This window comes from Pararge aegeria, chromosome 11 (assembly GCF_905163445.1).
Source record: "Pararge aegeria chromosome 11, ilParAegt1.1, whole genome shotgun sequence".
In the NCBI taxonomy this organism is placed as follows: domain Eukaryota; kingdom Metazoa; phylum Arthropoda; class Insecta; order Lepidoptera; family Nymphalidae; genus Pararge; species Pararge aegeria.
Window position 1 is genome coordinate 17,358,577 of NC_053190.1, and position 16,693 is coordinate 17,375,269.

The 16,693-nt window shown below is 36.1% G+C and overlaps 1 protein-coding gene across 1 annotated transcript; it reads right to left on the bottom strand.

The window, feature by feature from the left end:
• Window positions 1–1,879: 1,879 nt before the first annotated feature.
• Window positions 1,880–16,596, bottom strand: LOC120627690 (transcriptional protein SWT1-like). The gene is made up of 13 exons (XM_039895714.1): window positions 16,396–16,596; window positions 16,076–16,226; window positions 14,028–14,615; window positions 13,283–13,569; window positions 10,754–10,892; window positions 8,899–9,057; window positions 8,138–8,241; window positions 6,821–7,003; window positions 5,683–5,869; window positions 4,177–4,381; window positions 3,436–3,573; window positions 2,618–2,758; window positions 1,880–2,231 (listed from the first exon to the last, which is right to left on the bottom strand). The coding sequence occupies exons 1-13, from the start codon at window positions 16,522–16,524 to the stop codon at window positions 2,135–2,137; spliced, it is 2,508 nt and encodes an 835-aa protein (XP_039751648.1). The 5' UTR covers window positions 16,525–16,596; the 3' UTR covers window positions 1,880–2,134.
• Between the last annotated feature and the right edge of the window lie 97 nt (window positions 16,597–16,693).

A 16,693-nucleotide genomic window follows, 5' to 3' on the forward strand; every position in this document is an offset into this window, starting at 1 on the left:
ATGTATTGTCTGTCAGTTTATTTATTTATAACAAACTTGTCTTAATATTAATATAAAATGAGACACTTTTACTCTGGAGCCGAAGCTTATGGGCGGCATTGCATTCTAAACATTTATTTATACCTCATATTGGATAAGGATTATTTGTTTTACATCATTAGTCCACGGATTCTCTGATCACGCCAGATTTGTCTCGAAAAAATAAAATTTTGCGAAATTGAAAAAAAACTTTTTGCAACGGTTTTTTTTATTTGAAGTTACCGTTATACTAAACGATACGAGCGGAAAAGTTTCGGGCACTGATCAAATATATTTTTATACATTCAATTAAAATACGTATCTGTTATATTTCTTTAAATTTAATTTAATAGCATTTTGGAAAATTTATCAACACAATAAATTGTATGATTTACCTAGGTAAAGAGTGTTTTGAAAAATACTTGAATGCAGTTCTTTGTGAGAATGTTTGAGAATTTCTCTAGTACTACAACTTCTCAAAATCTCCAGCAACAACTTGAATATCTTATCAGATAATGTTAAAACGCCCATAAAGATTATCTATAGCCGTAGTAATTCTAAAATATACGTAAAAGAAACGGTTATAAAATACGCAATAAATAAATCTATATAAACAAATAAAAATAAATTTCATGAAATGTTAGTGTAAAAGAACTAACTTACTCATGTATTACATTCGAATCTCTTTATACAAACACAATCTTTCATAAGTGTGTCTATAATATAGCTATTATTAGCTATAGCTATTAAATATTGCAATTTATGTATAAAGATAAAAGCATACATTTGCACTCTATTTTTTCTAACTTGTATATAATTTAGTTTATAGTACGTTTGAAAAATATGATAAAAACGATAAAATAAAAATAAAACAAACACACTTAAATGAGATTTTCTTTATGTAGATATGTTTTTATTACTTTTAACAAAAAGATTGTATACATTAAAGCCAAGTTAAAAAAAATAGAATAAACATAACAATGTATGCCAAGAAGAAAATACATTATTTACATGTCTTCAAAATGAAGCGAATCGCAGCGGTTATGTAATTTTGTTACATTAGATCAATGTTTTTACAAGTGCGCAATCGACAAATCAACGTTATCAAATAACTTATCAATTACTTTATTTTGGTGTTTTTTTTTTCTAAACCTTTAGAGTTTATTATAATAACCAATAAATATTATGTTGAAAATTGACGCATTTGTAAAAATTTGGTCCGAAATAACAAAATAATATAATCAATTATTTGTTAAAACCTAATATAGTAAAAATAATGGTGTAAGGGCCGATTTTCCAATCATTAGATAGCCTTAACTCAGAAATACATTTGGCAGGATTTCCATCCTACCAATATTATAATTGCGAAAGTTTGTATGGATGGATGGATGAATGGATGTTGGTTTTATGGAAAACCAAAAAACTGCGTACGATGCCGTGGGCAACAGCTGTTACAAAATAAAGTCAATAACTTCAAAGGATGCTCCGGTATCGGAGTGAAACGAGCTCAGAGAGCATGTTTTTATGGATCTGTGTTCCAAATAAATCCTTAGGTCCGAAGCTTAGATGTCGCGGATTATAGGAAATTTAGTTTAAATATCATTTAAATTAGTCGTATTTCCATACATTTCATTATGAAGGGAAAAGCATTGCATACTAATATATGCAAAGACACTTTGCTTTGCAGATTTGTCTGGTTTTCGCGGATTAAGCTTGTGTGTATTAAATTTAGTTTTCTAACTAACTTTATATTTAATGTATGCAGCGAAAAGGATACATTTAAATTCAAATTTAAATTCGTATAACTTTTCATAAAGGTTTATACAAAGAAAAGCGTACATTTTACACTGTATATCCAATAAAAAAATATAAGTTTTACCATGCATTTTTGTCTGGTAGACGCAAATTATAGCAAATTAAGTTCAATCAATTTAGTTTTCCTTCCATACAATTAATGCAGAAAAATACATATAATATATTGAAACTATAAGAAGAATATGAAAACCTCAAATATATTCCTCAGTTAAACACTATATTATATTGAATAATCGCCCCTTATTGGAATGGTCAGTAAATAATTTTATCTTACCGTATTGACTGTGACTATACAACGCAATTAATTCATATTATTATCACTAAATAACCTATTGTTACATACGTTCAATATTTCCGTTAGTTGGGAGAATTTGCTGTGGGCTTCCTGTAGCATGTTCCTGGAACAAAGCGTGAAAATCTTGATTGACAAAAAAGATTGTCTTATTTTGCTTTTTTGTGGCTGTGGTTTTAAATAAGTATGTTAGTCGCCATTTCGTAGCGGTGGCCATCTCGGACCCGTTTTGTTCAAACAAAATAAGAATTATATTTGAAATTAAATAAGTCTGGAGCGTTTTTAGCTAAGAACGCTCCAGACTTATTTAATTTTTAAATAAAGAAAGAAACTTGAAATCGTTGTCGTTACATAGAGAGACAGACAGGCAGGCAGACACACACACACACACGCACGTACGAACGCACGCACACACGCGCACACACACAAACACACACACGCACACACAATTTCAGTGGTGAATAAAATAAACTTCTCCATCAATTTACATACCTGCATTTGATGCAAAACGAATGCAGATCCTCCCTCGTGACGATGTTGTTCATACATATAGCGGATAGCGCATCTCTGAACACACATTCTAACCTCTGAACGTGTGTGTCTATACTCTCTGTGATGTCTGTATTTAGCACGCTGAAAAGAAAGACAGAAAGTATACTATACTGCACTCCAAGAAACACATACAACAACAACATAAAACAGCACATTTAACTTTAGTTACAATTAACGGCCTTATCGCTAAAATCTGCGAGGCAACCAAACTGCAGAGGACGTAATGAGTGACAGGTGGGTTATGAGTGTTACAATAATATATTTAATATATACATTTATACAGCCATACACAACGTGTAACCGAATTAATAAATAATGTTAAAGGATACATAGGTATATTTCATAATTAGCCCTGTAAAAATATTGAATCTAAAGAAGCATATATATATTTCCAGAGACATTGCATAATGTATTTCTAAAGACTGTGAATTATTATTTCGGTTTTCATTGACACGTTGTATACATAATTAATGACAAGATAATATATAATACTCACTACAGAATGGCTTGACCATTCTGTAGTGACTCTACTTTCGGTTCGGAAGGCAGATTCCACCGAGATGAGCCCGCAAGAAACTCAGCAGATTGCTCTTTTTCAATATCCTTTTTAAGTTTAAGTAAGTAACAATATTTAGAATTTTCTATATTGTGAGAGATAACAGCGGAGTGGTTTGCTTCCAAGCAACCATGTCGTTAGTTTTTTTTTTATGTTAGTGCAATGCAATATCAAGCTAAACAAACACGCTTTCGCGACTTACCCTTGGATAGCGAGTGTGAGATCATTAACATGTCCGCTGAAGAGCGTCCATTTGCTGGTGAGAACGGCCAGGGGCTCGTTCCCGGACAACTTGTCTTCTATACTGTGCGGGATGCCCAGTGCGTTCGACAACTTGGCACTGAAAGAAAAGCTATGTCTCAATCAACATCATCAAATACCCCTTCCCGGACGACCTCGATGGAGACTTGGGAAACGCTGTGGTCTTTCAGCGGACCTTTGCTACAGCCATGCTTATTTCTGCCCCCAAGCAGCGTTGTTGAAATGACTGAAGGGTGTGGTTGCCGGTGTAATTACAGGCACATTGTTAAAACTTCGATAGCGCGATGTAGGATCTTGTGAAGCCATCTAGTTAGGTAATGTAGACACCGCTACAAAATTCGATTTTAATGTATTAAAACAGCGGACACTTTTCGGCTATATTTTGTACGGGACCGCGTATCTCGTACATTATGTATTAAAGGTGTAGTATTAAGGTTATAAAACCTTTAATACATAATGTATTTAGGTTTTATATATTCGATGACCCACAAACACACACACAGAGCTCTTCTAGGGTTACGGATGTAAAACTAACCAAAAGCGAGAGAAAACTAACCAAAAGCGAGAGAAAACTTACCAAAAGCTAGAGAAAACTTACCAATAGCTAGAGAAAATTTACCAATAGCTAGGGTAAGCTTACCAATAGCTAGAGAAAACTTACCAATAGCTAGAGTAAACTTACCAATAGCTAGAAAAAACGGTCCATAGTCCCTCGAAAGCATCAACTACAGCATCAGTACCGTCGACTTCATTGCCGTTGCGCAACAGTCGCTCGACCGTCGCCTTCGCCAGCTCCATATACTCCGGTATGATCTGACACCGTTTCGCCACATCCAGGCATAGCTCTTTGAAGTTCGCAACTTCTGATTGCGTAAGCGTATTAGGATCTGGAATTAATGGAAAGCGACGCTACAGTTATCATCAACCAATTCCCGGCCCACTACAGAACACGGGTCTCCTCCCACAATGAGGGCTTAGGCCGTAGGCTACCAAGCTGGCCCAATGAGGTATAGTGGACTCCACACGCCTTTAAGAACATTCTGGAGAACTCACAGGCATGCAGGTTTCCTCACGATGATTTCCTTCACCGTTGAAGCAAGTGGTATTTTTATTGCTCCAAACGCACTTAACTTAGAATGTTTATGAAACAGTGCGCCTGAGCACAGTCATTTTTGCTTAAATCTTCAAGGTCATCGACATTTCAAATTTGTATTTCATTTATTTCAAGTAGGCCTAATATAAGCACTTTTAAAACGTCAAGTCTGTCTGTTTGTAGTGACTCTACCATCGGTTCGGAAGGCAGATTCTACCTAGAAGAAGCCGTCAAGAAACTCAGCAGTTGCTCTTTACATTCGAGCCAACAGATGTCAACTGTTGAACCTATGTGGTATTTTCCAAATTCCCATTTCCTCATCCACCTGTTTGCATCCTGGAGACGGTCATAAGATACATTTTTGTCCCAGGAAAATGAAGGGTTTTTAAAAACTCAAATTAAAACTGTATTCGTACAAAGTCCGGGGCAACAGCTAGTAAGACTGAAAACTTTGCGGCTATTTCCGTACGATAGAAAAAGACACATACTTACTGTACTTATAATATATTATAAATTTAGAAATCTTATACTTATACATAAAACTGAAGAGTTTGTTTGTTTGTTTACTTGAACGCGATGATTTCAGGAACTACTGATGGTCTGATGGTCTGATTTGAAAAATTATTTCAGTGTTGGATAGCCCATTTATCGAGAAAGGCTATATCATCACGCTAGGACCGAAAGGAGCATAGAACCAAGAATGTATCAAAATCGGGGTTTTTTTTTCTTCTTTTGAAAGCTTCTGTTGCGTGCGCTGCGTAAACAGTTTCGATATAATCATGTATAAATAGGTGTATAAAAAAGGTGTTCCCCTTTAAATTAACAACATATGACTATCTTTTAAGGATGACTTTTACGCGGACGAAGTCGCTAGGTACCGCTAGTATTACTATAAAATATTTGCACGCCATGTTCCTATGGCATTAAGTGAGCATATTAATAAAGTCAAACACAACTATTGTACCACGTTTAGCCATTAAAGATTATTTGTGTTTGATTTGTACTTACTCTTTCTAAAGTCATAAATTATCTCTATATGTATTTTGAGCGCAGTTTAAAAAGGTGTTATGTCTATTAACTAAAACTTGAACTTACTTTTCTTCTCAATAGTCATCAAACTGTTCTTGAGGTCTGTTATAAGGTGCTCTATCCGAGGGAATACTTCGTTGAAAACCGCGATCCAATGTTTGAGCAAACATTGGAGCACATCCGCCAACGTCCAGGGCGGCGCTTTGAACAGAACATGCTGCCATAGATTGTCGTACATCGCACGCATTTCATTCTGAAACAACGAGAAAAAAAAACATCAAATAAACTTAGTACGTTACGTTAAATAAAATAGGAGGATTGCTCTATTTAAACATTAAACGTGATTTTCGTGGACTTATACAGCTTAGACCAACAGGAAAATATAGTTGAAAAAAGGAAAAGCAGCGAAAATCCAATTTTCCGAATATATACTATATAAGAAGCTAGAAAAAGAATTATATATCGATATAAACAATAGATATTTTTTTTCAAAAAAACCCAACTTCTATAATAAAATTTATACTAATTAAAATAAAATAGTAGTAACCTTTTTGTAGGAATTATAAGTCTTACCTCCAGTATGTTGGCCAGAAGGTGATATATAGTTTGTTGATAACGTTTTACATTGGCCAAGAGGTCAGGATCGCTAGGCTGTGATTTGTTCTCGACCAGATTTTTGTAGGAATTATAAGTCTTACCTCCAGTATGTTGGCCAGAAGGTGATACATAGTTTGCTGGTAACGTTTTACACTGGCCAACAGGTCGGGATCGCTAGGCTGTGGTTTGTTCCCGACCAGATTTTGTAGGAATTATACGTCTTACCTCCAGTATGTTGGCCAGAAGGTGGTATATTATAGTCTGCTGGTAACGTTTTACACTAGCCAAGAGGTCACGATCGCTAGGCTGTGGTTTGTTCTTGACCAGATTTGTTGTAGGAATTAGAAGTCTTACCTCCAGTATGTTGGCCAAAAGGTGATATATAGTTTGCTGGTAACGTTTTACACTGGCCAAGAGGTCGGGATCGCTAGGCTGTGGTTTTCTCCTCGACCAGATTTTTTGTAGATATTAAAAGTCTTACCTCCAGTATGTTGGCCAAAAGGTGATATATAGTTTGTTGATAACGTTTTACATTGGCCCAGAGATCGGGATCACTAGGCTGTGGTTTGTTCTCGACCAGATTTTTTGTAGGAATTATAAGTCTTACCTCCAGTATGTTGGCCAAAAGGTGATATATAGTTTGTTGATAACGTTTTACACTGGCCAAGAGGTCAGGATTGCTAGGCTGTGGTTTGTTCTCGACCAGATTTTTCAATTCCCTCACGTCTATTCGCTTCACCCCGTTGATTGACGCCTTGTTGCATAGGTTCTTATCGTTCGACACTAGGATCTGAAACAATTTTATGTTTTTAACAATGTCAACTATTTCAGACTATTTAAGCTACTCTCATATACGGTGGGAGGCTTTGGTCGTGGCTGGCTACGACCTTATCCATAAAGACATACCGCCAAGCGATTTCAGTTACGATGTCGTGTAGACGGTACGATATGGGTTTAATAATCATTTATGTTTATATATCTATATATATGTACTATGTGCTACAACTAACTTTCAGACACGAAAAAATTTTCAAATGCTACTAACATTGATAGAAAATGTAGATGAGATAAATAAACTAAATACGTCTGCATAACCAAGCGAATGTAATATTGTGTGATAGCGTACACAACGCATATTCCAATCGCGGTTGAATATCTGCAATCTTTTAAAAAAATTCCTTTGTCTGACTCCGAAACTATTTAACAGATCTATATTGCAATGCAACCATTTCGGAATAAGCCACATTCAAAATTCGAAAATTCATTTATTTCAAGTGGGCCTAATTAATATAAGCACTTTTGAAACGTCAAGTCTGTCTGTGTGTACTCTACCACCGGTTCGGAAGGCAGATTCTACCGAGAAGAAGCCGGCAAGAAACTCAGCAGTTGCTCTTTTCCAACATCATTTTCTCATTCAATTTCCATTACGATGTCGTGTAGATGGTACGATATGGGTCTATAACAGTCCACTTGTATATATGAGGTATCTCCCAACGGGAGGGTTTGCTCATAATCACCACACTGGGCAGACGGGTTGGTGGTCGCAGTACAGTGGTAGTAGCACAGAGGGCGCTGTTAAACGGTCTCCGTTATATTCCCTTAGTCGCCTCGTACGACACCCGCACAAAGAGGAGTGGTGACCGATCTCCCATAATCGTTCATTCACCATTCACGAATGGGTTTTATCATCACATCAACCCATAATCGAGAGCACGGGTCTCCTCCTACAATGAGAAGTGTTTAAGGCCGTAGTCCACCACGCTGGCCCAGTGCAGATTGGTGGACCACCACACACCTTTGAGAACAATCAGTGGAACTATAAGGTTACCTCACGATGTTATCCTTCACCGTTGAAGCAAGTGATATTTCAATATAGGCTAACTAATTTAATAGTGATTCTATTAGTAAATAATTCGAAACATACCACATTTCTTCCCCTCTCGACCTGTTGCAAGCTGCAGTTCAGTATCTCATCATCGGGAACCTCGCAGGGGTAGATATGAGAGTTTGCATCCCTTAAAGACTGCCCTGAAAATAGATAAATAGAATTACTTAATTGCAACAAAGAAGTAATTCAAAAAAAACCGTTGTTTTTGTTTTTCTGTGTCTCTCTATTACCAGAGAGTCGCAGGTTCGAATTCAATCGGTATTAGGGCCATCCAATCGCTCCAAGTGTAGGTAAAAACCATTACACTCATTAAAAATTATAAAAAAAAATATCTTTATTAGATGGCACTTATGACGCGTACATAGATGGTTACCCTCCACAGAGTGCATGCCACGCATAATATTTGCATTTTAAGTTTTTAATAAAGATATTTTCGACTTTGACTTTGGATGAATTAAGACAAAATTAGTAAGTATCATATATTACGGGTAAAAATTACAAAACTTGACGGGCGTTCATTATGATCCTAAATGAGACAAAGCATACTTAAAGTTCTCAACATTTTTTTTTTTCATACTTGATAGCTTGACAACTATCATGCCTGATGTAAAAGCAATGATGCGGTCTAAGTTCGGGCGCGCTTGCCTAGAAAATGCCTAATCACTCTCGCCTTGAATGCCTTCAAGAGTGAATAGGCATTTCAACACCAAAGCCGGAAGAGCGTTCCAAACTTAGCAGTCAGGAATGTAGAATACAGATAATAGAATACCTTTGATTGAATGTAGAATATAGAATACCTTTGATTCGACTATTTTCAGGTAGCGACTTATAAAGGTAGTCCATTGCTGCTTTGGCGCGTTTGCAAAGCGCCCCGTTGCCGTTATTGTTGTCTTTGAGTCGATCCAGCTCGTTTATAACTCGCCACGGCACTAGAAGTGTTGGTTGCTCACTATAACCTGCAATTAAGAAGAATAGTGTGTTTACTTGAAGCGTTGATAGCGTATGGGGTAGGGGCTCGACTTCACTTTCGGTGGACCGAGTTCGTAAACGCAACACAAATGATATATATTTATTTGAGTTTATTTCATTTATTTATTCTCACACCACAATAAATTATAATAATATATATCATAGTGAATCCCAGCTTTTCTAATGTGCGTTTTAAGAAATTTAAAGGCGGCCTGCATACGAGACGTACTAAACTTGCATAAAAGACAATTGCAGCCTGTGTAAGAGACGTACTAAAGTTGCATAAAAGACACTAGGTTTTTATGTACGAGAGGTACTAAACTTGTATAAAGTACAATTAGCTCCTGTGTACGAGACGTACTAAACTTGCATAAAAGACACCTGGTTTCTATGTTTCTATGTACGAGACGTACTAAACTTGCATAAAGGACACTTGGTTCCTGTTTACGAAACGTACTAAACTTGCATAAAAGGCACTTGGTTCCTGTGTACGAGACGTACTAAACTTGCATAAAAGACACTTGATTTTTATGTGCGAGACGTACTAAACTTGAATAAAGGACACTTGGTTCCTGTTTACGAAACGCACTAAACTTGCATAAAAGACATTAACGGCTTGTACACGAGACGTACTCAACTTGTATAAAAGGCACTTGCGAGGTGTAACCGAAACTTACTAAACTTGCATAAAAGACAATTGCAGCCTGTGTAAGAGACGTACTAAAGTTGCATAAAAGACACTAGGTTTTTATGTACGAGAGGTACTAAACTTGTATAAAGTACAATTAGCTCCTGTGTACGAGACGTACTAAACTTGCATAAAAGACACTTGGTTTTTATGTACGAGACGTACTAAACTTGAATAAAGGACACTTGGTTCCTGTTTACGAAACGTACTAAACTTGCATTAAAGACACTTGGTTCCTGTGTACGAGACGTACTAAACTTGCATAAAGGACACTTGGCTCCTGTTTACGAAACGTTCTAAACTTGCATAAAAGGCACTTGGTTCCTGTGTACGAGACGTACTAAACTTGCATAAAAGACACTTAGTTTTTATGTACGAGACGTACTAAACTTGAATAAAGGACACTTGGTTCCTGTGTACGAGACGTACTAAACTTGCATAAAAGACACTTGGTTTTTATGTACGAGACGTACTAAACTTGAATAAAGGACACTTGGTTCCTGTTTACGAAACGTACTAAACTTGCATAAAAGGCACTTGATTCCTGTGTACGAGACGTACTAAACTTGCATAAAAGACACTTGGTTCATGTGTACGACATGTTCTAAACTTGCATAAAAGACAGTAACGGCCTGTATACGAGACGTACTTAGCTTGCACAAAATTCACTTGGTTCCTGTATACCAGATGAACTAAACTTGCATGAAAGACACTTGCGACCTTTAAACGAAACGTTCTAAAATTGCATAAAAGACAATTGCAGCCTGTGTATGAGATGTAATAAACTTGCATAAAAGACACTTGCGGCCTGTATACAAGACATATTATAAGAGTATATGGGATATGAATTTCGTTACGGTGCAGATACTTGCGATGTCTCTCAGTTCGATGGTAGAAAGGTAAATGGATTTTGATTGGTTTTTAAGCTATTACGAGCGTGTAAATATTTGTGTAGAAACTGATTTTCTTACGTCTCGTCCTGAAAGTCGTCTTACCTTTAATATGTGAGTTGAGTACATTCTTGATACAGTCCAGGTCATGTATAAATATGTTCGTATCCACAACCAGTATTACATTATCTGTGTTGGTGACGTTCTCCTTTTGCACTGGAAATGTTGGAATGTTACATTTAACCTAAAAATAAACATGTTCATTAAATTAATAGTGCTAGTAACGCTTTAATTTTTCACTAGTTATACAAAGATAACTAAAGTCAGTGATGGACATATTAAAACTGAAGTCCACTACTTCTTCTGCATGCCTTCTTGAGCTTGATAAGCTGTCAATACACTAACATTGTAATAAAATTGGTATATGTGTCTAAATTTGCTAACATTGTAATAAAATTGGTCATCATCATCACATCAACCGATAGACGTCCACTGCTGGACATAGGTCTTTTGTAGGGAGTTCCAAGTTCCACGATTCTGAGCCGCTTGGATCCAACGGCTACCTGCGACGCACTTAATGTCGTCTGTCCACCTCGTTGGGGGTCGACCAACGCTGCGCTTACCAGTACGGGGCTGCCATTCCAGCACCTTGGGACCCCAACGTCCATCCTTTCTTCGAACTATGTGCCAGGCCCATTGCCACTTAAGCTTCGCGACTCGTTGAGCTATGTCGGTAACTTTGGTTCTTCTACGAATCTCCACATTTCTGATTCGATCGCGTAGAGATACTCCGAGCATAGCTCTCTCCATCGCCCGCTGAGTGACTCTAAGCCGTCTTATAAAATTGGTATATGTGTCTAAATTTGCTAACATTGTAATAAAATTGGTATATGTGTCTAAATTTGCTAACATTGTAATAAAATTGGTATCTGTGTCTAAATTTGCTAACATTGTAATAAAATTGGTATATGTGTCTAAATTTGCTAACATTGTAATAAAATTGGTATCTGTGTCTAAATTTGCTAACATTGTAATAAAATTGGTATATGTGTCTAAATTTGCTAACATTGTAATATAATTGGTATATGTGTCTAAATTTGCTAACATTGTAATAAAATTGGTATATGTGTCTAAATTTGCTAACATTGTAATAAAATTGGTATCTGTGTCTAAATTTGCTAACATTCTAATGAAATTGGTATCTGTGTCTAAATTTGCTATCCAACTGCAATCCAACTTGTGCTACAGTTATGGTTCCTATTGTCACTAGAAGCTTAAAGGGAGCTATTTTGACGGCCGATTAGCGCAGTGGGCAGCGACACTGCTTTCTGAGTCCGAGGCCGTGGGTTCGATTTCCACAACTGGCAAATGTTTGTGTGATTAACATGAATGTTTTCCAGTGTCTGGGTGTTCATCTGTATTTTATAAGTATTTATGTATACTATTTATAAAATTATTCATCAGTCACTTAGTACCCATAACACAAGCTACGCTTACTTTGGGGCTAGATGGCGGTGTGTGTAGTGTCGTAGTATATTTATTTATTTAATTATTTATTTATTTTAAGCATCAGCATAATTATCAACCCAAAAGAAGAGATTTCTGGCAGTAGTCCAACAAACCAGTGAAGTACAGATTGATAGACTTCATACAGTGGCGTGCATAGAGGATATGCAGATGATAAAAAATGGAGAAAATCTCCAGTACGATTTATAATAAACTCAAGGATAGGTATAGTTGTTAGAGTTATAAAATGCCCACCCTTAAGTATTTATAACTCGTACAGGAGATTTTCTTCATTCTATATCATCTGCATACCCTAAGCATACCCTCTATGCACGCCACTGACTTCATACACCTTTGAGATCACTGTGGAGAACTCTCAGGCAGGCAGGTTTCCTTATGAATACTTCCTTCACGGTTACATCAAATGCCATATTTAATGCCAGGGTTTAAACACCCAAAAAGTGAGGCTGCAGTCCTAACCATTATGCTGTAACTGCTTTTTACATTAAACATCATTATCAACCCACTTCCGGTCCACGACAGGGAACGGTAACACTCCGGAATGAGATGGGTTTAGGCCAAGTGGGGATTGGAAAACGTCACAAACCTGCATGCCTGAGAGATCTCAAAGGCGTGGGATTTCTCAGGCATGCAGGTTTCCTCAAGATGTTTTCCTTCACAGTTAAAGCAAGTAATATTTAATTGCTTAAATTAAAAACAATCAACTCAGATAGTTACAGGTGCGTGCCAGGGTTTAAACTGGCAAAAAGTGCCGCAAAAAGTTTTGCAGTGTTTTTACAAAAGCTTATATACGGAAACTAATCACTCAATAGCCTATAACAGTCCACTGCTGGACGAAATGTCCTCCTAACATGAGAGTTGGCCAATAAAGAACAGATGATCAGTAAATGGTAGTAGACACTGCTGCCAGTTGCATGCACAGGAATTTGGACCAAGGGAAGCATAAAGCAGTAAAATGGCATAGAATGACAAAATTCTTCTCTGGATATAAAAACGTTACGGTGGGCTGCGCTTTTGTGCATGTATGAAGTGCACGCGACTGACTGCTGCCCGTTCTCTGTTAATAGAAACAATAGTTTAAATTTTAAAGTTTTCTATAATACAAACCTCTCTTATATCTTCGGTCTCCATAGCTTCAACATGTTTTATAGGATCCAATTCATTGCTTTTATTTAAAAAACTGCCCCCTTCTCTCTCAGCTTCCAAACTGAGATTAGCTCTCAAGGATTCCATCCTATCTTTTGCTGACGAGTACGGCTTTACATCTTTTGACGATGACACTTTGTAAGCTAATTTGGATTTTATAGCAGACACAAGTTTACTAGCTTCTGAAAATTGTGGTGGTGTGGCAGGGTGCTTTGAAAATGGGTATTCTGGTGTCTGACTGCATATACCTATGATAAACAGGAAGAGTGATAAGCTGGTAAAAAGTGTATTTGTGTGTATTTCCAAAATTGTATTTAAGTCTGTCTGCACTTTACTCTAGGTTCAGAATGAAGATTCCATTGAGAAGAATCGAACTAGAAACTTAGCAGTTCAAACTTTAATCATTTGAGATGTGGTCATTACGAAAAATGTTTAATATATCATGGAGACAATTCATCTCAAACGCTCAAGTATTACGAAGGGCCAAATGCCAACGGAAACTAATGACAACCGTTATACAAAGGAAGGTTGCGTTTTTCGGTCACCTAAGGAAGAAGTGGTTCGACGATATAAGAGAATGGACCGGACATACCTATTCGGTATTGAAGAAGATGGCACATCATCGTTCGATTTTCAACCGGCTGACCTCCAAACTTCAATATGAAACCTAATGATAATGATGTTGTAATTAAAATTTTACCCATACCTTTCTCAATATCAGCAAAAGTGTCTTTCTGTTTCTCCTTATTACAATATTCCTCCGGCAACTGTGCTTTCATAGATGAGATTATTTTATTTGCCGCAAAGAATTGTGAAGGCGATGGAATCGACTGTAAACTGTCGCTGCTTGGCGATTGTGTAGTTTTAGAGTCATTTAATGGACTTTTACGCTCTGTTTTAGATTTCTGTGGGGTTTCATTCTTAGGGCTTATTTTGTTTTTACTTGGCGATGTTTCCAAACTTTCCTCATTTTTAACTTCAGCATTTAACATGCTTCTTAAATTTGATAATCTTGTATTAGCTAAATTCTTTATGGGAGAATGCTTATGTGAAGTTTCTGCTGAACTTGGCGCACTTCTTGAAGTAACAGTTTTCGGTGGTGTACTTTTTGGAAGCCTATTTGGAGTGCTTGTACTTTGTGGAGTATCAATCTTTCTTTTCCTCTCATTTTGTATCGGACTCTGCTTGTTACTGTAGTTACTGAGGTTACCGGTATTACTTGTGTTACTATATTTACTGATGTTACCAGATTTACTGGTGTTACTAATGTTACTGCATGAAGCATCTGTGGTATCTAGAAGTAAAATAAACACAATTCTATATTGTTTTTGCATGAAACAAATTGAAATGTTAAGTCACCTTTGATTATTATTTTTGTGGTGTACAATGAAATTGTTTTCATTCATTGATTGAATTGTACTTATTTTGGGGGATCTAAAATAAGTAGTCCTGGAGTACCAGAATCATATAACTGAGATCACCATGCTGCTTCAATGCTAGTGTGTATTGTCTTAGTATATTTAATAATTGTGACCAACAAGGGCCAAAATGGCTTACATCAGTCTTCCAGCTAGTACTATGAATTACTTGACAAAACTTATCAATAATTAATAATTTTTTAATGTTTAGACTGAAATAAAATCATTACAATGCCTTAATTAGACTTTTATTCAGTTATTTACCCACACAACATACAACAGGGAGCAGCCAAACAGCCTTGAGTCTCTTTTTGGCATAAGAGATCATATTATTGTTGTTTTTCATCTGCTAATACTTATTATAACTTTGTTTTAAGTGACAATGAAGAAGCAGAAATGGATACAGTTAGGGGCTTTGTGGGCTTTATGTTACATTAAGGCTAATATTACGTAATTGATAAAAACTTTTGATGTAAATGGTTGTAACCAAGATTCTTAGTTTTTGCCACTGAAGAAGCAGAAATGACCACCTAATTTTTTACATAAAGTTTTGGTGTAAAATGCTCTAACTGAGGTACTTAGTTTTAAGTGACACTAAAGTAGCAATGAACACAGTCTGAGGTTTGTAGGCTTTGTGTATCATGAAATGCTAAGTAACACTTTTGGTCCACACCAATAAAAGAATAGATATGCTCCAATATATTTTTTTAAAGATTCCAATAAGATTATTTAATAAAAATATTTTGTTTAACTAATGCAATCTATTTCAACATCCAGCATTGCAAAAGCCCAGGACTCAATGCCTTCAGAATAAAAGAATCACAAAGTGCAATAATAATGAGTGTTTTAATAAGAAGGCCATCTTTAAGGTACTAATAGTGAGTAGCATAAACCTGTGGTACCAATGTTACAATATTGAAGAAAACTGTAGAGTAAAACCTAAAAATCAGTTATTCATTCTTGTTAATATTACAAATGTGAGTGGGTTTAATTTTTTGTCCTTCCTATACACTATGAGAATTAAGCTTAATTTGCTATAGTCTGCGAATGAAATTTATAATTTCTTCAATCCTTATACTCTACACCAAACAGATCTTCGTACCCTCTACACACATTTCGCTCCATAACAAGAGCATCCTCACAAATTGTTAAGCAAATTAAGCTTAATTTTTATAACATATTGTGGATTTCCGTATTCCGTATTCCGATTTACTTTTTATCCCAGGAGAACCAATAGTTGCACAGGATTTGTGAAAAACCAGAATAAACGAGGAAAGATAACCCGGGCAACAGCTAGTTTAATGAATAGTAAATACAAACCAATACATTCTAGTACCTTGTTTGGTCTTTTTCTTTGATGTACATTCTTCATTGCCATCGCTTTTTCGTTTTGCAACTTTCTTTGTAGTCTCTTCTCTATTTCTCTTATCCTGTTTTTTTAATAGTTTCTCCTTTTTGCAAGTTTTCTTTTGGTAATCTTCGTCATCCTTCGAAACAAGACAAAATTACCAAATAACACACAGAAAAATATTAAAGTTATTTTGTAATGTTTGATAGTTATGCGACTCAAGCATTGAAAGAATGTAAAGTGTATAAATAAAAGGCAAAAAAACGTAATAAAAAAGAAAAATATACGAAAGAAGTTACGAAATTCACCTGCGGTTGCGTCCATGAAGATTTTCCGGTTTTCCTATTAAAATAATAGTTTCTCCCCGGAATCGATTTGGACTTACATAAAACCCAACCATCGGGTAATTCTTGGTCTCTCTTTTCAGGTGACTCCATTCCGAAAAGTTTACACCGTTCGTTGGTTTTGTTGGTAAAATAAAATTAGGGAACGGTTGTGTTGATTTTAATTCTGTCAAATATGCAGACAAAATTATGATGATGGCGGATCAGTATTGCCACCTTAATGCCACAGATTAATGATTAGTAAGTATTGCCATGTGCCAAA